Source organism: Cebus imitator, unplaced genomic scaffold (assembly GCF_001604975.1).
Source record: "Cebus imitator isolate Cc_AM_T3 unplaced genomic scaffold, Cebus_imitator-1.0 Scaffold17, whole genome shotgun sequence".
Lineage (NCBI taxonomy): Eukaryota > Metazoa > Chordata > Mammalia > Primates > Cebidae > Cebus > Cebus imitator.
In genome coordinates, this window is record NW_016107332.1 from 2,540,103 (window position 1) to 2,562,327 (window position 22,225).

Sequence of the window (22,225 nt, forward strand, 5' to 3'; positions counted from 1 at the left end):
CTCACTGCAACCTCCGCCTCCTGGGTTCAAGCAATTCTCCTGCCTCGGCCTCCCAGGTAGCTGGGATTACAGGCATGCACCACCACGCCCAGCTCATTTTCATATCTTTAGTAGAGATGGGGTTTCACCATGTTGGCCAGACTGGTCTTGAACTCCTGACCTCAGGTGATCCCTCGCCTCAGCCTTCCAAAGTGCTAGGATTACAGGTCTGAGCCACTGTGCCCGGCCCTCATTCTTTAAAAAGATAGAACATTGTTCTGTAGAAAAATGCTTGGCTTTCCCATCAGGAATGAATGCCACAAAATTTAAACGAAATAGAGATCAAACAATAGAATACATGTATATTTTTAAGACTGCTACCCTGCTTATTAGATCTGCTACTTAATTTCCATTAGTCATGTCCTAATTCCCTGACTTTTTTTTTTTTTTTAAAGACTGTGAATATAAGGGTTATCGCTTTCTTTATAATTGAGTTAATTGAAAAGTGGAAAATTCCAGTAGCTAGATGGGTATGGGCTCGTTTAACAGCAGGAAAGGAGATAGGGAGAGTTCTTAAGACCTATTCAAATAAGCTTATTTTATGTATTGGAATCCCTACACTCACCGATCCTAGTGAAGAAAATAAAGGAGGTAGGGGTGTTTCAGGAATAATTACAGTAGTCTGCCTCTAATACTATTATTGAATATTATTAATACAGATGTCATAAGAATAGTCATGCAGACACAAATTCAAATCTGGGCTTGTAGGGAGCAAAAGTTTAGATGGATGAGAGGAACACTCACCCTTGGTCCCTGAGCTCCAGTGTCCCCTTTGTCTCCACGATCCCCCTTTTCCCGTTGGAAAGAGAAAAAACTTAATTAGAAGTGGGGAAGTCTAGAAGTGGGGAAGTCTAGAAATCTCTCATCTAAGAATGTATTTACACCATACAGCAGCACCTTTAATATGAACTTCTGAAGTGAAAAACAATAGCAGCCACCACCAAAATGGCAAATGCTTTTTAAAGATGCAGGTTGAAAATAATTAAAATTCCTTTTTAAAAAAAGACTCCCTTTTCAGGCAATACAGTATCTTGAAATAACAATATATATGGTAACGGTCCCACGAGGTAGGATCTGCAAAAGCAAAACAATGGTTTCTACGGAACCCAAAGTAAGCTTTTACCTTGCAGATTGAGCCACATTCTTTCTTTAACATCAAGAGACTTAGGGCAAAGGGAAAAAGAGCCAACAATTGTGTTGTCTGTCCTCTGAGAAGAAAAGTATAGATAATTGGGACAGGAAAGGAGTAGACAGTTCATTCTAGGGAGAATTAGGAAAGGAAGGTCACAGGCTAGGCCTCCCTCTGATGCTGGGGATCTAGGGAAAAGTTCATCTGTTGGTATAGGCATTTTAACACTCAGACTGTGCTTAAGTGGACAGCAGCCAGCTGGAACAGGTTGGCAGGGCTGAAGGTCAAGGGCAGGGCAAACCCAGCTCTCTCTCTTTTTTCTAGTGCAATATGAAATTTATCTGAAGTTTCATTGATGGTGGCATTACCTCAACTGTAGAGACGGCAGGAATAGTCTAAGCCCACAAAATTCTTAGAAATGTAAACTGAAACTTTGGAGAAGAGATTTGAACCTGTATAGATTTAAAGGTTCTTTAAAACCACCTTAAGTTTATGGGTCCTTTTTCTGTATAAACTTCAAAGCATTTTTATACATCTTTCTACAGATTCCTATAAACCAGGTAAGGATGAATGAAGATAAGCAGGAAAATGGATTATAATTTTTCCCATCTGCGTTATGCTAATAACATTGATCATAATAAATTTGCCATGAATGAAGCATTAATAATCTTTGCTCTCTGTATTCTTCATCTTGCACACATTTTTTCCATAATAGTAGCTAATAGCATTTTAAATAACATGATTCTGCTGACAGTATATATGTTATTGCAGATAGTATAAAGAGTATGATATAGAAGAGAATTTCAATTGGCAGTAAAATTTTAATGCAACAAAGGGAGTTAACTAAAAAGCAGAGTATAATCTGAGCATTTATCACAAAGGTAGCTGGGAAATAAAAAATAAGATTATATAATACATAATTTAAGGAAAGTTCTTATTTTTTTTCTAAGAAGCTATTTCTATGAAATAGGAAATGCAACTTCTCTTAAAGAATTTTCTGAAGCAGAAGACTATGCAAAAACAAGCAAGATGAAACAAACCCATTGTTTTGAAATATCATCATAGAGATACTGCAATCCCTTTTGCAATAATTATTGCAATCCCACTGTATGAAAGAGTTTAATTAAAAACATGAAAAACATGCCTCTGTGGCAAATGCAAAAAGCACAGATCTTGAAGGCCTCATGTCATATTTAAATGGTTATCTGGTTACTGACCTTTGACCCCTTTGGGCCTCTAGTTCCTGATTCACCTTGTTTCCCCTATTACAGGAGAATAAGAGGGTGAAAAAGATAAAATGATAGAGGAGATAAGAACAGAAAAAAAGAAATTAGCAGTGACTCAGAATAACGAAGAAAAATGGAAACACTTTATTTTAACTGCCTCAATATATGTCTCTACAGAATGTTGTTTATTATAATACTAAACATAAATATCATCACTATCTCATCGGTTCATTCCATTATTATTCTGAAGGCTGCCCTCCCATCAGTGGATGAGAAGAGCTCTGTGAATAATTCTCAATAGTCTCAACAGTGTTTGCCTGCATCAATTTCCTTTTCACCAGAGAGTAAATCATTTCCTGTGTCTCCAGGATGGGCTATTAAAATAAAGTGTGACCACGTTAGTTTGCAGGAAGTTTAAATGAATAATGTTGAACAGTCAAATAAATCCTTAGCTCTAATATTTTCAAGGTGTTACACTCCATCAAGTCACCATAGAAACTAATACAGCACTTATCAACAGAGATTTTTTTCCTAAGTTTTAATACACATTGAGTGATAATGTGTTAATATAACAGCACTTCTACATTTGGATAGGCTGTCAATTTGCTCACTGAACAGAGTAAACAGAGTGAGATGAATTGTAAAATATTCTCTTTTGAAAAGAATCAATTGGTGTGCATTTCAACAAACTATTTGTGATTTGAGCTGTTTATATTTGAATATAAAATTTTTTATTAACTTTATATATCATGGCATTAACAATACTCATAATTACTGATGAATGTAAATGGCCATTATTTATTAAGTACCCTTCTATAAATTCGGATTTTAGCATCTAAGAGGAGCTAGTAATTTGCTTAGGTCACATAGCTGCAAAGTGGCTAAGCTAGGATTGGACTCAGGTTCAACTTGCTCTCCATGGTTTCCCTTTGCTTGGAAGACAATCCCAAGACTACCATGGCTTACAGGGAAGTGGATGGTCAGGCCTGTTTATCCCTGTGACTTCATTACTAACCTCTGGCCCTCACTCAATTTTCCAACCATACTGGCTTCCATGTTGTTACTCTAATGTGCCAGTCTCTTTTTTTTTTTTTTTTTGAGACAGAGTTTCACTCTTGTTGCCCAGGCTGAAGTACAATGGCATGATCTTGGCTCATTGCAACCTCTGCCTCCCAGGTTCAAGCAATTCTCCTGCCTTAGCCTCCCAAGTAGCTAGGATTACAGGCATGTGCCACCATGCCTGGCTAATTTTGTGTTTTTAGTAGAAATGTGGTTTCTCCATGTTGGTCAGGCTGTTCTCAAACTCCTGATCTCAGGTGATCCACCTGCCTTGGCTTCCCAAAGTGCTGGGATTACAGGTGTGAGCCAATGTGCCTTGTTGTTTTAGTTTTTTGTGTTCTAAATCAAATCAAACCAGAGAATGGTTATTTTCCAGTGTAAGAATAACTGACCTTTGGTCCGGGGGCTCCAGGTTCCCCTCGCTCACCTCTTCCAGGAGGCCCTGCTTCTCCCCGTTCACCCTGTCACAAATTACAAAACACATCAATGGCCATTCCCCCCACACAGGCTGGTCCCTGTAGATTAACGAGTGAGTTGAGTGAAACAAGAAAACAGAATGTTTTCACTGATTTACCCTGTACCAAGCACTGTATTAACCTCTTACATGAATTATCATCTCATTTTATAATAAAAACAATTCATGATGGGGCTAATTTTAGGTGTCAAGTTGACTGGATTAAGGGACATGTAGAAAGATAATAAAGCATTGCTTCTGGGTGTGTCTGTGAAAGTGTTAGTGGAGAACACTGGCAGTTGAGTCTGTTGACTGGGTGAGGAAAATCTACTTTTGATGTGAGGGGGTGCCATCAAATCTGCCGGGGGCCCAGATAGAACAGGAAAGGCAAACTCTTTGGGGCTGAGAGCCCTTCCTCTCCTGTCCTTGGACATCAGAACACCAGGTTCTCTGGCCTTTGGATTTTGGGACTTGCACCAGTGGCCCCCAGGCTCTCACGCCTTCAGCCTCAGACTGAAAGTTACACTATCTGCCTCCCTGGACATGAGGTCTTCAGACTTGGACTGAGCCATACTACCGCCAACTCAGGGTCTCCTCCAGCTTGCAGATAGCCTGTTATGGGACTTCTCAGCCTCCATAATTGCGTAAGCCAATTCCCCTAATAAATTCCCTCTCATCTAGCTATTTCCTTATATAAATATCCTATTGGTTCTGTCTCTCTGGAGAACCTTGACTAATATGCAATTATTCAATGTTTGTATTATCATCCCCATTTTATGGATAAGGAAATGGTTGGGTAAATGCCTGTCAAATAGCTATGTTGGCAAATAGAAAGACCTTTAAAGGGAATTGATAAGGACCATTATTATACCTCAAGATAGGAAGGGATATCCATTTTCATTCTGCAGTCACTTTTTAAGCACTACTGGCAAGAAGCACGGCAAAGGGGTTAAGTTCCTGGCTCTGTAATCCAGCATCTTAGGTTTACTCCTGGCTCTGCCATTGACCAATTCTGTGTTCTAAGGTAAGTTAGTTAGGTTCTATACACCTCAGTTTCCTCTGTAAAATGGCTAAAGTTATAGTACTTATCTCATAACTTAGAACGTAAAAGTGTTCAGAATGGTGCCAGCCACACAGGTTTTACCGTTTTTTAATATGGTCATCTCTCCGTGAAGTATAAATACGACTACTGTCCTCAAGGAGCTAGTGATCTACTTTGGCAGACAGGAACCCCAAAACCAAAACGGTTAAGGATTAAGGAGTAATGTAAAGCCATACGTGACAAAAGGGGAATCCCCACTGGTTTCTATTGTTGTGGGTTGGATCCCTGGAGGTGAGACTTGAGTCGTGTCCTGAAGGATGAGTAGGGTTTATTTTATAATTATTGCTGTTGATGACTGTAGCATGGATGAGTGCAGGAATGGCACAAAACATGTTATATGCATTATCCTATTTAATCCTCAGGACAAATGAGAAAAGTCTTCTTATCCATATTCTACAGATGAGGAAGCCAAAGTTTGCAGAGGTTAAGTAAATTGCTCAAAGTCACAAAGCTTTTAAAGTGGGTAAAACTGATTGTACTTGATCTTCAACTTTTGCATAAATGTTTTTAAATGTAAATCTTTTGCACATCTTTGATCATTCTCTCAGGATAAATTCCTAGTTGGAAAATTGCTAGGTCAAAAAGTATGAATATTTTTAAAAACTTGCTAAATTGCCCTCCAGGAAGATGGTACCTTTTTATACTCCCTAAACACAGAGTAAAGAGTGTCTGGCTTCTTGCATAAGGGGTAGAATTTCAATAGTCAAACATTTAGAATTCAGACTGTTGATGGCATATTTATGGATGAAAGAGGTGCTCTCCTCACTGAAGGAACCACTTCATTTTGGAAAGGATAAGAAAATAGAATTGGATCTGTGGTGAGTCACGTAGGGCTTTACATTTCAAGATCCTTATCTGTATCATGCCCACTTGAGGAAGGCTTTGTGGTTTTGTAGGGGAGGTGGGATAGGTTAGCCAAGGGCTAAGAAAGGCAGGAGGCAAGAGTTAAGACTCAGTAGGTTTCTCAACAGCAACTTAAGAGGTTGTAAAAATAGAGAGGTTGGGAGAAAGACAAGGGACCTCTCTAGATACAGGAGACAGACACAATGGGCCAGAAACAGAAGGGCTTTCTGCTTTTTTTCATCTCCCACCCTATCACCCTGTTGAGTGAGACTAAGAAGCTTCTGTTGGTATATGAAAGTTATTAAAAAACTGTAAATTATTTGGCATTTCTTTTAATAATTTAAGAATTACAGAATAATTATAAAGCAGTCCACTATGAAAAATAAAAACCCTTAAAAATCATTTATCTGTAGTTTGCACAGGAGCGAAGTCTATACGTCTTTACTTTTAACATTTATATATTTTTAGAGAGGGGATCTTGCCATGTTGCCCAGGATGGAGTACAGTGGCTATTCACAGGCAGTATCATAGCATACTGTAGCCTCAAACTCCTGGGCTCAAGTAGTCTTCCAGCCTCAGCCTCCTGAGTAGGAAGGGGGACAGGTGTGCACACCACACTCAGCTAGAATCACTTTTTGTTACAATGTCCCTAATTAGTTCCCTGTCATCCTCTGAAATTAAATTATTTATTTGTTTACTTCTTTCCCTCCTTCCATCTCTTCCTCATTCACACTGGAATGAAAGCTTCAGGAAAATAGACACTGTTGCTGTTACATTTACTTCCCATGCTCATATACAGAAAAATATTTGGTAAAAACATTGGCAAATTAATGAATAAACAGTATTAGTGAAAGTATTCTAAAATATCTGACTATAGCCTCATTTCTTTTCTTCTTTCTTCTTCTTCTTCTTTTTTTTTTATTGTGAGGTAGGGTCTTTATTTTTTTAATTTATTTTACTTTTGGTGCATATTATATCTGGCGAGATAGGGTCTTACTCTGTCACTCAGACTGGAGTGCAGTGGTGTGATCTCTGTTCACTGCAACCTTTGCCTCCCAAGCTCAGGTGATCCTTCCACCTCAGCCTCCTAAGTAGCTGGGACTACAGACATGTGCCACCATGTCCAGCTAATGTTTGTATTTTTAGTAGAGATGGAGTATTGCCATGTTGCCAGGGCTGGTCTCAAACTTCTGGGCTCAAGCAATCCGCCTGCCTCAGCCTCCCAAAGGGCTGGACAGGCATGAATCACCATGCCCAGCATCCCCATTTCCTTAGACTGATACAGGTCCCCCTCAGGTACTAATGTAGGTAGAAAAGATGCAGCATTTTTTAATGCCATTACATATCTTTATTCATTATGAGTTTCTCTTCACTGTGTTGGGAATAAGAAACATAGTCCCATGAGTTGTTACTTTATAAATCCGAATTTAGTGGTACAAATCCAGACTGCCTACACTAGTGGAAGAGTGGTGTTGAACTGAAAGAGACTTTTAAAATAATCATGACTTTCCCATTATGATACTGAACCAACCGTGACATTTATACTTAACATATGTAGATTCAACACAAATTAGATGTTCAAATAATACTGATGTGTGTATATGTGTGCACATGCATGCTGCTGTTTTAACGCCTGAGTTAAGATAGGTAATTCAGCTGACAACCTCAAAATAATGTTAGTAAAATGAATTTCCTATCCATATCCCTTCTGTGGAAATACAAAATAGGTACAGTATACTCTTTACTTTTATTTGGGGTTCAGGGTAGTATCTGTTATAAGAGTCTCTGGTCTATAAAATCATGCTAGGTTCTTCATAACAGTAATTAGTGTTGATTTTATGGCTCTACATCTGGATCTTTTTCTGAAACTGCAGAATAGTTTAAAATCAGGTAACTAAAGAAAAGATATTTAGGAATGAACTCTATTCTCTCTTGCTTGTGTTTTTTCTATTTTCTCTTGTACAGCAAACAAAATGCCACGTTTTCGATCCAGTTCACTCCTGGCTCTCTCCTTCCCTGACCAGGTCTCCCTTTCTTTGTGTATCATGCCCATCTGCGAGGCTGCCTTTTTGCCTCCTCTGGCTCTGAGGCTACAAACCTGAATAAATATAACAGCTCTCATATTAATAGGGAATGCTCATTATTTTCTTGCTTTCACTCTTTTTATTCCAGAAAGACATTTCTTGTGTGAATCTGCGCAGGCTAAAATAGGCATTCCTCATATTTTGTTAATAAGCCTGACGGCTCACTATGTGAAGAAATTTCTTAAGAAAAACAATTTTGCATAATCCGATGGCATTTCTGTCCCCCCCTCACAGGACATACACAGTTTCCATTTACTAGGTTTAAGAGTTATTTTCACTTGACCAGCAGAAATGAGGATGCTTCTGTCAGAACAGACCATGAACATACTTCTGCAACTCTTGGAAATCATCCCTGGATTATTTCTGTTGAATGCAATACACATTGAGGCAAAGACCGCTATGGTTTAAAAATAAAAGAATGTAGTTTGATGTAATTTTGACCCTTCTTTGATTCATGAGTCTGTCATGAATAAAGTTCCACCATCAGAGCTGCACTTTTTATGTCTTTCATGGTAGATGAAAAGAGAACTCTGGGTCTGACTATATTCATAGCAGCATATTTTTTTTATATGGCGGCATATAGAGTTTGCTTTTAGAGCCCTCTCTAGGGTTGCCAAGTAGAAGATAATGAGATGGTTTTCATTATAGAGTATTTTCACAGACGTTATTCAGGGTAGATCCTTTTGGGATGAGGCACTTAGGAATCTATATGACATCAGTTCTTGCCTTTGAAATCTAGGAAGTAATGGGAAGCATAACCTTTGATTTACAAGTATATCCTGAAATTGGTGACGAGGAGCAGGAGTTAATAAGTTCTATCTCCACTCCTCAAAATTCCTCTACCTTTCCATATAGCCAGGAGGTTAACAGTATCCTATTAGTTTAGGAGCAATCTGGGGGACAAGTGGAACAACTAATGTATTCTACCATCCTGTTGTCTTGTCTAAGGCTTTCTAGAAGTAACTTTTCACTACTCAATATTGAACATAGTGGTTCCATTAGAAGTGTTAGTAATGAGTGGGTTAAGCTGCTTTCATTCTCGATTAGGCAAAAATATCTGGTCACCTAAATTATGGAGTTACCCCACATTTCTTTCAATATAGTGGACTAAATATATATGACAAAAAATTCAGAAAGAAAGAAGAAGGAAGGAAGGGAGGGAGGGAAAGAAGAAAAGAGAAAGAGAGATAAGAGAAAGAACAAAGGAAGGAAGGGAGGGGGGAGAGAGAGAGAGGAAAAGAAAGAAGAAAGAAGAAAGAAAGAAAGAGAAAGAAAGAAAAAAAGAAAGAGAAGAAAGAGAAACGAAGGGAGGGAGGAAGGAAGGGAGGGAAGGAAGGGCGGAGGGAAAGAAGAGGGGAGGGAGGGCAGGAAGGAAGAAAGGAAGGAGGGAGGGAGGGAGGAAGGCAGGCCGGCCACTTACTTTTGTTCCCGGTAAACCTGGTAAACCTGGTTCTCCTTGAGGACCAATGAAACCTGGTTCTCCCTTTAAAAACATGGGCATATGAGATTGTTAATCATTTGATAATAAATAAATAAAGCTAAACTCATTTTCTTCTATTGAGATTTCACTTCCTTGATTGTATATAGCTTTCTTGCTGAGATCTAGCTACTGACTATAAAATTAATCAAAACTGGTTTTGATCAGTGAAGACACTTTGAGCAAAACTTTGGAGCAGCTTTAAAAAGTAAATGTGACTAAGTAATCAGATAAATGTCCTTCCAATTTCCTTTCTAATCTGTTGTCCAGTGTTTCTTACCACTTACCAAAACAAGCTGCATTATGTTTGGGTGAATGTGGCAGGTAGCCTCTAAAATGGGCCTTGATAATCTCACCCCCTGTTGTTCATGCCCTTGTGTAATCCTCTCCCCTCAAGTGTAGACTGGATTTGCTGACTCACATCTAATAAACAGATGGCAGAAGTGATGGGGTATCACTTCTGAACCTAAGTTGTGAAAAGCCTGTGGCTTCCATGTTGGGGGCCCTTTCTTGTTCTAACTTGGATCACATGTTGTGAGGACTGAGGTCTGCCAGCAAGCACACGTGTGAGCTTGGGAGCAAGTGTCTCATCCTTATGGAGTCCTCAGATGAGACCACAGGCCTGGCTGACGGCTTCAGCCATCTCATGGGAGACTGAGCCCGAAGCACCTAGTTATGCTGTGCTTGAATTCCTGTCCCTCAGAAACAATAAGATAATCAATGTTTCGTTTTTTTGGTTGTTGTCGTTTTGTTTTTTGTTGTTGTTGAGACAGAGTCTCGCTCTGTCGCTCAGGCTGGAGTGCAGTGGTGCAATCTCGGCTCACCACAACCTCCAACTCCTGGCTTCAAGCCATTCTGCCTCAGCCTCCTGAGTAGCTGGGATTACAGGTGCCCAACACCATTCTTGGCTAATTTTTGTATTTTTAGTAGAGATGGGGTTTCACCATGTTGGCCAGGCTGCTCTTGAACTTCTGACTTCAGGTGATCAACAACCTCGGCCTCCCAAAGTGCTGGGATTACAGGCATGAGCCACCGCATCTGCTGATGTTTGTTGTTTCATGCCACTAAGTTTTAAGGGTATTATGGTAGGCAGCAATAGATAACTGATGCAATGAATGTTGTTAGGGAAGAGATTTGGGAATGTTCAGCATGAAAAGAAAACTCTCTCTCCTGGCCATACCTCCAAAACCTTGTCTCCACTACTTAGAGGAAACTCAGCAGTAAAATAAAAATATATTTGGTCTTGGTCCCCAATTCCTGGCACCAACCTCCTAAAATGGAATTTTCTGAGTGATAGGAATGAGAAGGAGCATCTTTTGTTATTCAAACCAGTTCCTTTCAACCATACCTGAGTCTATATCACTGAGGTTACTCTTATGGGTGCCCTAGACAGCTTCAGGATAGGAACTGGTTGCCAGAGGGCGCAACGGTATAAAAGTGTGGGAACTTTCTGCCCTACCTCCCAGCCTCTGGGGAGGGGACAGGGTCTGTAGGTGAGTTCAGCCACCAATGGCCAATGATTTAATCAATTATGCCTACATAATGCAACTTCCATCAAATCCCCTAAACAACAGGGACTGGAGAGCTTCTGAGTCACTGAGCACATCCATGCGCTGGGAGGGTGGAATGTATCAACTCCACGGAGACAGGGAATCTTGTGCTCTGTTCTCTTATGGACCTCGCCCTATGTACTTCTTCATCTGGCTGTTCATTTTTATTAACTGTAATAGTATATAGCATCTTCCTGATTTCTGTGAGTTGCTGTAGCAAATATCAGTCCTGAGTCAGAGAGGGTATGCAAACCACTGAATCTATAGCTGAGTTAGAAGTACAGGTAACCTGGGGCTCAACATCTGTGGCTAGTGACCAAAACAAGGTCACTCTTATAAGACTGAGCCCTGCCGGGTGCAGTAGCTCACGCCTGTAATCCCAACGCTTTGGGAGGCTGAGGCGGGTGGATCATCTGAAACTGGGAGTTCGAGACCTGCCTGACCAACATGATGAAACCTTGTCTCTAAAAAAAAAAAAAAAGACTGAGCCCTTAAATCTGTGGAGTCTGATACCAACCAGGGGAGCTAGTGCCAGAACAGGATTGAATTGTAGGACACCCAATTGGTGTCAGAGAACCAGAGGGGTAGAGAATTAGTGTTGGAAAATACACCACATATTTGGTGTTGGAAAATACTCGAGATCAGTGTTCACATTATCTTGACTATCCATAAAGTTTTATTTTCTTTTTAAACTATTTGAGGTCAAATATAAGAGTTTAACTACCCAAAATCTATAAGAAAATTTTAATGCAAAAACCATAATGACCTTGTTCTCAGTTCCTGTTTTTTCCCCTCTTGGATTATTTCTGAAGCAGTTGTTAATATTTTTAAAATATATTTGATTTCTTTCTAAGGCAGCAGTATTTCAACCTTTGTTTCATACTTGGAACTGAGCAGGAATGTATAGAGAAAATGTTTTATAAGACATGATAAAATGTTGGACTGGGCACAGTGGTTTACACCTATAATCCCAGTACTTTGGGTGGCTGAGGTGGGTGGATCACTTGAGTCCAAGAGGTTGAGACCAGCCTCGGCAACATAGGGAGACTCCAGCTCTACAAAAAATATAAAAAATTTGCCAGGTGTGATGGTGCAAGCCTGTAGTCACAGCTACTTAGGAGACTGAGGCAGGAGGATTGTTTGAGCCTGGGAGGTTAAGGCTGCAATGAGCCGAGATCATGCCACTGCACTCCAACATGGTTGACAGAGCATGACCAAAGAAACAAAACAAAAATTTATACTAAAATGTCATCAAATATTTTTCACACAAGTCAATTTTTCAAATATGCTATAAAAAACCTTGGGTATTGGACAGGGAACAAAAGGATATTACCACCATCAGACATATTTTGATATGTAACTCATATATTTTTATCTCTAGCTCTGGTGCTCATGAGACTGATCTAAGAAAAAAAAGGCAGCAGTGGGGAACTAATGCTTTAGGTTTACTGCTTGCACATTTTCTGTAATTCCCTAATCTACCTGCCCCATACTCTTACACCTATTAGAAAGAAGAATCTGAAAACATAATTTTAGGTGGATCTCTTAATGGTCTAAAATGAAAATCTGAACTATATTCAGAGAAATCAATGGCGATTATTCTACCTCTAGTAAAAGAGTTTAACTTAAACAAAAACCTTGCAAAGAATACATTTGTTTACATGTAAAATATTTCCCCTAACAAAATGATATATACAAATAAATAGTTCCTCTCCATCCCAAGAGAAATGCTGTGTTAAAGTCAACGTGTATCATTGGTAACAACTTACTGTCAGGGAAATGTAATGCAAGTTAATAAGTTGAAAGTTTACAGGGAGACAAGAACTCTTGCATATATTCAAGTGAAAATAACATCATCTCACTCTTTAGCAAAACACATAGATGCACCATTAAAGCACACTAATAAAAGAGAAGAACAAAGAATAAATGTTGCAAAAACATATTTCTTATATAGGTTAGTGTTTAGTTTATAAAAAGATGAAGCATGCAGGTACATAGTTCACAAGCAAATAGATAAGGCTTTGTGATCTCAGCTGCCAGGTAAAAGTGTTTTTTAAGTAGAAGATATATTATGTCCTTTAGTAAGTGTATAGAAAGTTCTTTTTTTTTAATGTGCTGGCTGAAAGCATCAATAGTTCTTTTAAACAGAAAATTCATGGGAAGAAGTTTGTTTCTAGATACAAAATTAGCAATGCATTTGACAATCTCAATGATTTTAGCACAATTAATATTGATTGGCTAATTTTAAAGGCTTTGAGTATGAGAAGTTATACCTGATCATGCCACTGTAAGGATGTATCTGCTATATTTATACATTCTGGTACACTTCTTATTTTAATTCATTCACATACTTAATTTTAGGATCACAGTTTTTGTCTATTTACTTCCAGAGGTCTGAGTCACTTTAGAAATATTATCTCCATTCTCTCTATATCTTAGCAGGATGGGGAGGAGTTAATTATTGGTCTCTTTTCTCACTCTCAGGCTTCAGAAACAATTGTTGAAATAATTAAGGCATGGATATGCTGACTCATGGTCTTCAGCTAGTTGGGCTATTTCTTCCTTCCCGGAGTTTAACCAGAGGTTCTCAAAGTGTGCTCTGGGGACCTCTGGAGATTTCTGGACCTTTTCAGGGAGTGTTTAAGGTCAAACTATTTTTACAATAACACAAAGACATTATTTGCCTTTTTACTTTTATTCCTTCACGAGTACACGGAGTATGAAAAGTTCAATAGGCCAGGCGTGGTGGCTCATGTCTGGAAACCCAGCACTTTGGGAGGCCAAGGCAAGCAAATCACTTGAGGTCAGGAGTTTGAGATCAGCCTGGACAACATGGTAAAACCCCCTCTCTACTAAAAGGACAAAAACTAGTCGAGTGTGGTGGTGTGCACCTGTAATTCTAGCTACTTGGGAGGCTGAGGCAGGAGAATCACTTGAACCTGGGAGGCAGCAGTTACAGTGAGCTAAGATTGTACCACTGCACTCCAGCCCAGGCAACAGAGGGAGACTGTCTCAAGTAAACAACAAACAAAAAGAAAAGTTTATTATATGGTTCTAGATTTCGCATTGCACCTAACCTTTAAGAAACTACCACTTGTGGGGTTTAGGATAATAGCAAAGAAAAACAACAACAATTCTCTGAATAGGCTAACCTTCCCCTGTCCAATTACATGTTTGCATGAGGCCAGTTTTTATTCACATACTTCAACCAAAACAACAAATTGAATGTAGAAGCAGATATGAGAATCCAGTTGCCTCCTATTAAGTCAGGCATTAAAGAGATTTGCTATATACATATCTCCTTCTCTCTCTCTCTCTCTCTCTGTGTGTGTGTGTGTGTGTGTGTGTGTATAATGAAACCATAATGACCTTGTATACACACACACACACATAATCACATATCTCACAATGCCATTTTTCCTGCTCTTTTTAAAAATCTTGTCTTAAAAAGCAGTTATATTTCATAAAACATGCTATTTGATTAATATGTAATGGATTTTTGGAAATTTCTCAGTTTTAACTTCTTTTGTTTTTATTTTTGAGACAGAGTCTCACTCTGTGCCCAGGCTGAAGGCTGAAGTCCAGTGGTGTGATGATGGCTCACTGTAGGCTGGAACCCCTGGGCTCAACCTCAGCCTCCTGAGTAGCTTGAACTATAGTTGTGCACTACCACGCCTGGCTACTTTTTAAATTTTTTGTAGAGACTAGGTCTTGCTATGTTGCCCAGGCTGGTCTCAAACTCCCGGCCTCAAGCAATCCTCCTGCCTTTGCCTCCCAAAGCGCTGGGATTACAGGTGTGAGCCACTGCCTCCAGCCAGCTTTAATTTCTAATGCAGAAATAATAAAAGATATACACTACATAAACAAAACCTCTTTCAATTCTAATTTTTAAGAATTTAAAGGCATTCTGAGACCAAAAAGTTCAAGAACTGCTGGAACAAAAATGTAGAGTTTTATTAAAGGCTGACTTTTCAAGCTGAAGTCTTGAGGTACCAAATAATAGAGGGTTCTGGCTTTGTTAAAGTGTGGCTTAGTTAAGACTTACCATACAAAAATGCAAGCAAAACACCTAGCCTCCTCCTAGAACGAAGCCAGTTTGCAATAAATGCTTGTCATTATTGTTTCCCTTATCTTACGGGCTTACACACACCAGCTGTCTAGTCGTAGCAGCAGCAGCAGTAATAGGAGTGGTAGTATTACAACATCTCTGCAACCTAACTGGTAATATACAAGGTGGCTCCTCGTCACCTTTTAACCTGCCTAGGGTTATACTCAATACTACTTCAACTTCTTTCAGGAAGTAACCCTAAATATTCTCAGGTGAATATATCATTAGTTTATGAGAAAATATCCATCTGCCAGAGCAGTTGGGATTGCAAAACCAAAAGAGATTTAAAACACATCAGAGAAGTGACAAATTTACTAAAAATGAGTTTTCTTCATTCAAAGAAGGAAAGAAGAAAATGTTCCTACCCATTAATTTCCCTAAATAAATGTAATCTTTAAAAATATCCCATCTTTTTGAAAAGAACTGACATATGGTTTAAAGGTTCTAGAATCTCCTAAAATGTCTAGGCGAAAGGCAGTGACAACAAGTTTATAGAAATATGGAAACACTATAAATAAGCAAATGACTACTGTATTGGAGTCCCAATTAGTCACAATTTTTGTTAACTGGGATAGAGGAAAGAGACCAGGTCGGGGAAGAAGGCAGGAGGAAGCAGCTGAAGTACGATTCAAAGGCAAGGGACTTTTGAGAAATCATCTTTGGAGTCAATCAGACTTCACAAAAATGAGCTCATCTAGGTTTTCAGGGCAACAAACAGAAGAAATAACTGTTTATATTGGAATGTATAATGATTGTCACAGCTCTTTTACATATTTAATCTCCCTTAATCAATGGAGAATAGGAGAGTACTAAATTGAAAATTATCCACATTGTTGATTAGGGTATTTGTCTGAGTGGACAAAGTGAGGGAGGAAACTGGAAGTATAATAGAATTAAGTTCTTACATTACTTTTAATGAAGGAAAAAATCCAGAGAGTTTTTCATTTTTCTTTTTTTACTGGGCAGTTACCTAAATTAGAAAATCCAAATCATAATTTCAAAATGAGCCATTTTAGAAATAACATGAGAACATAAAGGAGAGAGCCTTTGAAAAAGGGCATGTACTGCTCCCATTATCAGGGAAATGTGGATTTAAACAGGCAGACTGCAAGTAAAATAGCTATACCATTGAAGTAAAAACAATAAAGTAGGCCGGGTGCGGCGGCTCACACCTGTAATCCCAGCACTTTGGGAAGCCAAGGCAGGTGGATCACAAGGTCAAGAGATCGAGATCATCCTGGGCAATACGGTAAAACCCTGTCTCTACTAAAAATACAAAAAAATTAGCCGGGCATGGTAGAGTGTGCTTGTAGTCCCAGGTATTTGGGAGGCTGAGGCAGGAGAATCACTTGAACCCAGAAGGCGGAGGAGGCTGCAGTGAGCCAAGATCAGGTCACTGCACTCCAGCCTGGTGACAGAGTGAGACTCCATCTCAATAAAATAAAAATAAAAATAAAAATAAAAAAGTAGGACATTTTCTGAAAGTATTTATCTTTAAAGTCAATGATCTGTTAGTGCATTTTAAAGAAAAGAACAAAAATGTTTTTAAAAAATGGGGTAAAGACAAGGACATAAACTTCTGGCTTTTCGCATATATCAGGACACCAGTGAATAGCATAAGTTTAGTTGAGTAGAGCACAAATTATTTCACAGTTAAATCTGCTTTTTTCCCTCAGGTATTATATATCTATTTCTTCTCTCATTTCATAGACATTCCACATTCTCCATCAATCTATTCACTCACTATCCCAGGTTAGATAGCATGTTAGATTTTTACTTTTGTTATCAGTGAGAACACAAGATGACAAAGTCAATTGGGATTCCTCACACTGGTGCTGAGGATAGTGTGTGGAAGCGAATGAGTGCAGGCAACTGAGAGACAGATCTGAGACCATCGCTGCTTGCAAATTTAGTGCCTGACTAAAGGGAGAGAGAACAGTAAAAAGAAGGATGAGAAAGAGAAGGAGGAGTAGTGGAGGAATGCAGGGGGGAGGGAAGGAGAGAAAGGAAGACAAGAGGGAAGAGAAACAATGGAGAGAAACAGGCATTTTAGTATGTTCTGCCCCTTTCCCCATTACCATAAAAATTAAATCCAGATTTAATCTGTTCTCTTTGTTGTTTCCTGCTGTTTTGTTTTGTTTTCATGTGTCCTGGAAATCTCCAGCTAGATCTACTCTTGGGACAAACAGAAAAATCTGAACAATGTATTATCTAACCCTTAAAATAAGCACAGAACTATGATTTAATCAAAACCTGGGGATAAAATATATGTAACACTATGTATCAGAACCTTAAGACAATCCAAAATTCCAATTGCTAAAACCTAATAGCTGGCATCCTATTCTGTTCCTCAAGCCACATGCTCACCAGTGACTGAATGGGTTGTCTGCAATATGGTTATCGCAACCCTACTGGTGTTATTATAGCATGGACTCGTGCAGCTTCGAATTCCAAAATGAAGACAAATTTGGTCTAATTTTCTGGTCTTGTCCTGGATATTGCATCTGATTCATTCCTGAATTATTTCATGAGTTTTATCCTTTGGTTATTCTTAACATTAATTAATTAGCTCACCATCAATGAGTTAAAAACAAACCAGGTCTCAAAACTAAGACTACAACACATTTCCCTGTATTGACCTGATAGAAAAGATGAATAATAGAATAGCTGTGGTTTTGGCAACTAACCTGGGGTTCAGTTAGGAAAGAAAAATGCTATTAATTCAGGATAAAGCACAGTACAGCCTGACAGTAAACTGCTGGGAGCAGCTGCAAGCTGAAAATCTGGCACAGGCTGCTAATTTGAACAAAAGATTTAAACAGCCAGGGCACATAAAGATGCAGAAGCAAGCCTGTGGAGAATAACTACAGCTGAAATCGGAGGTGTATCTTCATATGACCAGCTGTGGAGGTCCTCATCGTCTCACATTGATCTTTCCATTTAAGATTGAATGGAATCCAAGTTTTCCATAACTTCAATCTTATAGTATTAAGTTCAGTGACTATCAGCCACAGTACCTGATATGCACTATATTTGAAACAGGATCCTGTTTTTGCATCAAACAAAAAGTTCCATTGTTGATTAGGGTATCAGTATTAAACCTCTCCCTCTCCTTTCCTCTTGCATCCATCAATTGGCTATATGTACACATAGAATTGATGTAAACTGCACAAGATTTACCTATAGGAAAGTGGGTCCTACTCATTCTGTATTAGATTCCTTAAAGGTATGAGTTTTGACTGAAGCTGCTTCTCCTCAACTCCTTTGCTATTACTTTTAAAAAATTCAAATAGTCTATTGAGATACCAGCTTAAATACTGTCTTCTGGCCAAAACACAAAAGGTTAACAAATAGAAAAACCCACACAAACAACTACCATCTCTAGCAACCACAAGGGACAACGAACACACAAGCAAAAATTGGTCTTCTATTTTACAGAAAGGCAAGGCAAAGCTGGAAAACTCCTTAGGAACATAACATTTCTGGAATCTAACAATGACCACTAAAGGTCTCAGTAAGTCTTAGAATTCCAAAATAAAATCTTGACTGACTTTTCTTCAAACCCCCATTTAATACATAGCAAGAAAGTATTTCAGGTGACCTTATTTTATCTTCTAAAATGGTTATTGGGACAGTTCATGTAACACTTTTTTGCCAAATTTACATAATGATGAGAAGAATCAACAAATACTTAGATACTTAGTCAATGTGAGAAAGGAGGAGACAGCTTCACTCATACAGAAATGACTCATCAGGTGTTTCCCTATAAGCTTCCAGGATCTACCATCTGCTAAATGGAATGGTGGCCAGAATGTCCTGACTGATTAGCTGCTGCCCATAGAAAAATCTCTGGTTTTTCATTTTACCATTTGTTTTATTTTTATAAGTCATTATCAATTAAAGGAGTAAAAAAATTACTTTTTAACCTGTCTGAAAAAAACCTCTAGACTACCAGCTTAAACCAAGTAATGTTTTCCATGATATTTATTACCCCTGAGAACATCCAGTTTTCATTGCCCTAATAAATAGTACAACAGGACTTGAAAAATATGTGCTGATCTGCCTGGGTGCTAAAAGTATCACCAACAATTTTGATTAACTTGTCTTGACACTGAATGCATTAGCTATACAATATTCTTCTTGCTTATAGGCTAATTAGAATTCAAGGCAGCATGATACCTGCTTTTGAGGATTACAGTAAGAACATTGTTGTAATAAGAACCACCAGGCAGCAAGTTTTGGTAATGATTGATATGTAAAATTATTGAGGGGAAAAAAGAATGAGAAAGTAGAGTCTGCCCCAAAAACATTTATTTCCCTTAAGGATCAAATTTTAGTATAAATTAAAACATCTTGGTGGCACTGATGAAAATGAACTATAATAGCAGGTTTATTTAAAATCCAGAAAACATACCTGTCTGACTTTTTTTTTCTTAACAGCATTACATCATGAAAGCATATTCCTTGTATTTATTGGAGGTTTCATTCTGGCTGCTAAAAAATCAGATTTCTGGTTATATGAGTTTCCTAATTGGACGCTCCAATTATTCAGCTTCTCGGATGAACTTTGTGCAGGCAGGAAATAATTATAAGTAACGATAACACAATGTTATTCGTTTAACCAGTACTCCATTTTCTTTTCCTCTTTTAGGAATTCATTTCACATCCTATGTTGCTTCCAGAAGTTTTTCTCTGCTATTTTTAAACTGTGATTTGATGTTTGTAAGGAAGGAACCTCATCTCTGGTGGATTTAGAAGATAAGCTTCTATTAGATTACTGAGGACTGTACTTAATCCTAAGAATGCCAGAGTAAATGCTTCTGCCACCTATAAAAGCTAGTCTTTATATAATTTAGTGGCAAGAATGATTTCACATGCTGGGATATAAAGAGTTAGTTACTGTCTCATACCCTCCTCGTCCCCAAATTCTTGATCTGAATGTCGAATTTTCACTAATGTGGAAGCCAGAAAAAAAAAACCAAAAAAAAAAAAAAACAACCAATCTTTGAAGCACAATAATACTGTGAAAACGTATTTGCCACCAAAATTATTTCATATAAATTTCCTGTATTACATCTCCCTTGCTCCACGATTTTTCCCCTAAGTTTTTTTTCTGAACATGGTGAAATAAACTGGTGGACAGTTTTTTTTTTTTTTTTTTTTTTTTTTGTCATGGAATCTTGCTCTGTCACCCAGGCAGGAGTGCAGTGGCATGATCCTGGCTCACTGCAACCTCCACCTCCCAGGTTCAAGTGATTCTCCTGCCTCAGCCTCGCAAGTAGCTGGGACTAGAGGTGTGCACCACCACGCTTGGCTAATTTTTGTATTTTTAGTAGAGATGGGGTGTCACCATGTTGGTCAGGCTGGTCTCAAACTCTTGACCTCAAGTGATCTGCCCACTTCAGCCTCCCAAAGTGCTGGGATTACAGGTGTGAGCCACTGTGCCCAGCCTAGTGGTACATGTTGAAAGAAGGAAAAGCAAGCACTGAAAATCTATATTTATGAAAAATTTCTTGGGTTAGGCAACATCGACTAGAGCCTGGAGAATTCCCATCATTACATGTCAAGGGTTGCTTTTCCTTTTCCTATGAACAGTACCAGGAAGGAGAACATCGACAGTGCCATGTCCTATGTCCACAGCATTGTGCTCCTTCATCCTTTATTCCTGGGATACATTTGGGTAATAGGAAAGGGGTATAGTGTGAAGTCACGTTTTGAGAAAAACCAGGTGATCCTTACTGCTCATAAAGTAACATCCCCCCATCATTGCAAAGGAGTTTTCAGAATTTACATCTACTAACCTACAGCGTATACATGGCTTTATATTCTCTAGCTTAAAATGACACTAGGAAAGACTGCACAGAACATGTGCATAACCACTGTTTCCAATATTTTGAGCTGCCCTGAAAGAAAGAGATAACAATAACTAAAACTGGCATAGCATTTACTACATGCTTGGCAATATTTTAAGAATTTTACATGGATTAGTGCATTTTCACAACTCTCTGAGTTATGGTCAATGAGTCCCATCTTAGGAAGAAAGTGAAGTACAGAGAGATGACAGAAGTTGCTCCACATTATATTATTGATAAGGGGTGGACAAGGATCTGCACATTGGTGGTCTGTTCTGAAGTCGCTGCTCTATCCTGCTTACTGCTAGGGCAATGTAACCATAGAAAGGGGGTAAGTAATATATTTACATTTTTCAAAATAAGTGTAGAGAGCAAAACCTAAAAAAACAGGAACTTAGAATTGTACTCTTTTATGTGATATCAGAAAACCTGGTTACAATAATTTTACCCGTTAAAAATATGTGAAGGCTTGTTTCAGAAACTAATTTTCTGGGCTCACATCTTATTCCAGAAGATCAGTGACTGCATGGTACATTATACATAATTTAATTTTCCCAGTTGAACATCGTGACACTATATGAACCATGAATGCACGAAATAGGAATTCCAAATGTCTTCCATACGGTAAGAGGACATTTGGATACTTCTGCAGGAAGCTTAAGAGTAGCTCAAAATTAAGTTATGCCTGTTCTTAGTGACTTTTATTATGTATGCCTAAGGTATTAGCACTTTCCTCTGAGTGGGACTTGGAGGTGATGGATAGATAAGTCTGCTGTCTGTATTTAGGCACTTTGCTCATTTCCTGAGCGCTGTGGAAGGCATGTGGATGCTCATTAAGTTTCCAACCATTCCCCGAGAGCAACAGGTGGTGAATCAAAGCTTCCCTGGTATGTCGTGGCTGGTTTCCTCAAAGTCTTGGAAATAACGGATGGCATTTGCATGCTCTCTGTAGCACCAGCAGATAAGAAGGAGATGAATAGCAACAGGAAGTATCTCCAAAGCATAAACAAGCACACAGGTCTAGGAAGATTATGAGTAACGTTCTGGCAACTACACATTCTATATCCATACATGGTGGTTTCATCTTTTAAATACTGTTACTTGTTCAAACTATGAAATCATAGTTAACTGTCATGTTAACTATGTCATGTGGCTACCTAATAGAAGAAGAAATGTAAAGGAAAAAAGAACATTCTAAGTTAAGAAAACTATGACATAAAATTATAAGCCTTTATTTAATTCTACCTTTATAAATATCCAATGAATACTATAGCTGTGATGTATCTTTTTTTTTTTTTTTTT

General features: G+C 38.5%; 1 protein-coding gene and 2 long non-coding RNA genes across 17 annotated transcripts in view; 2 read left to right on the forward strand and 1 right to left on the reverse strand.

Annotated features, from left to right (window-relative positions):
- Positions 1-20,227, forward strand: part of LOC108289787 — a 52,220-nt gene extending 31,993 nt beyond the window's left edge. Inside the window, exon 3 of the long non-coding RNA XR_005197056.1 lies at positions 19,723-20,227. This is a non-coding gene — a long non-coding RNA (uncharacterized LOC108289787). The remainder of the gene's footprint in view (positions 1-19,722) is intronic.
- Positions 1-22,225, reverse strand: part of COL25A1 (collagen type XXV alpha 1 chain) — a 523,210-nt gene that overhangs the window by 56,692 nt on the left and 444,293 nt on the right. For 12 of the 14 annotated variants that reach the window (XM_017509228.2, XM_037731776.1, XM_037731761.1 and 9 more), the window contains 4 exons: positions 9,357-9,419; positions 3,846-3,914; positions 2,386-2,430; positions 784-828 (listed from right to left, as the gene is read on the reverse strand). In XM_017509228.2, coding sequence (XP_017364717.2) covers positions 784-828; positions 2,386-2,430; positions 3,846-3,914; positions 9,357-9,419 — 222 coding nt within the window. The remainder of the gene's footprint in view (positions 1-783; positions 829-2,385; positions 2,431-3,845; positions 3,915-9,356; positions 9,420-22,225) is intronic. The other 2 variants (XM_037731778.1, XM_017509319.2) reach the window with 1 other exon arrangement.
- The window catches only part of LOC108289792, a 6,898-nt gene continuing 5,192 nt past the window's right edge, over positions 20,520-22,225 (forward strand). For both annotated transcript variants that reach the window (XR_005197058.1, XR_001819316.2), the window contains exons 1-2: positions 20,520-21,547; positions 21,710-21,810. This is a non-coding gene — a long non-coding RNA (uncharacterized LOC108289792). The remainder of the gene's footprint in view (positions 21,548-21,709; positions 21,811-22,225) is intronic.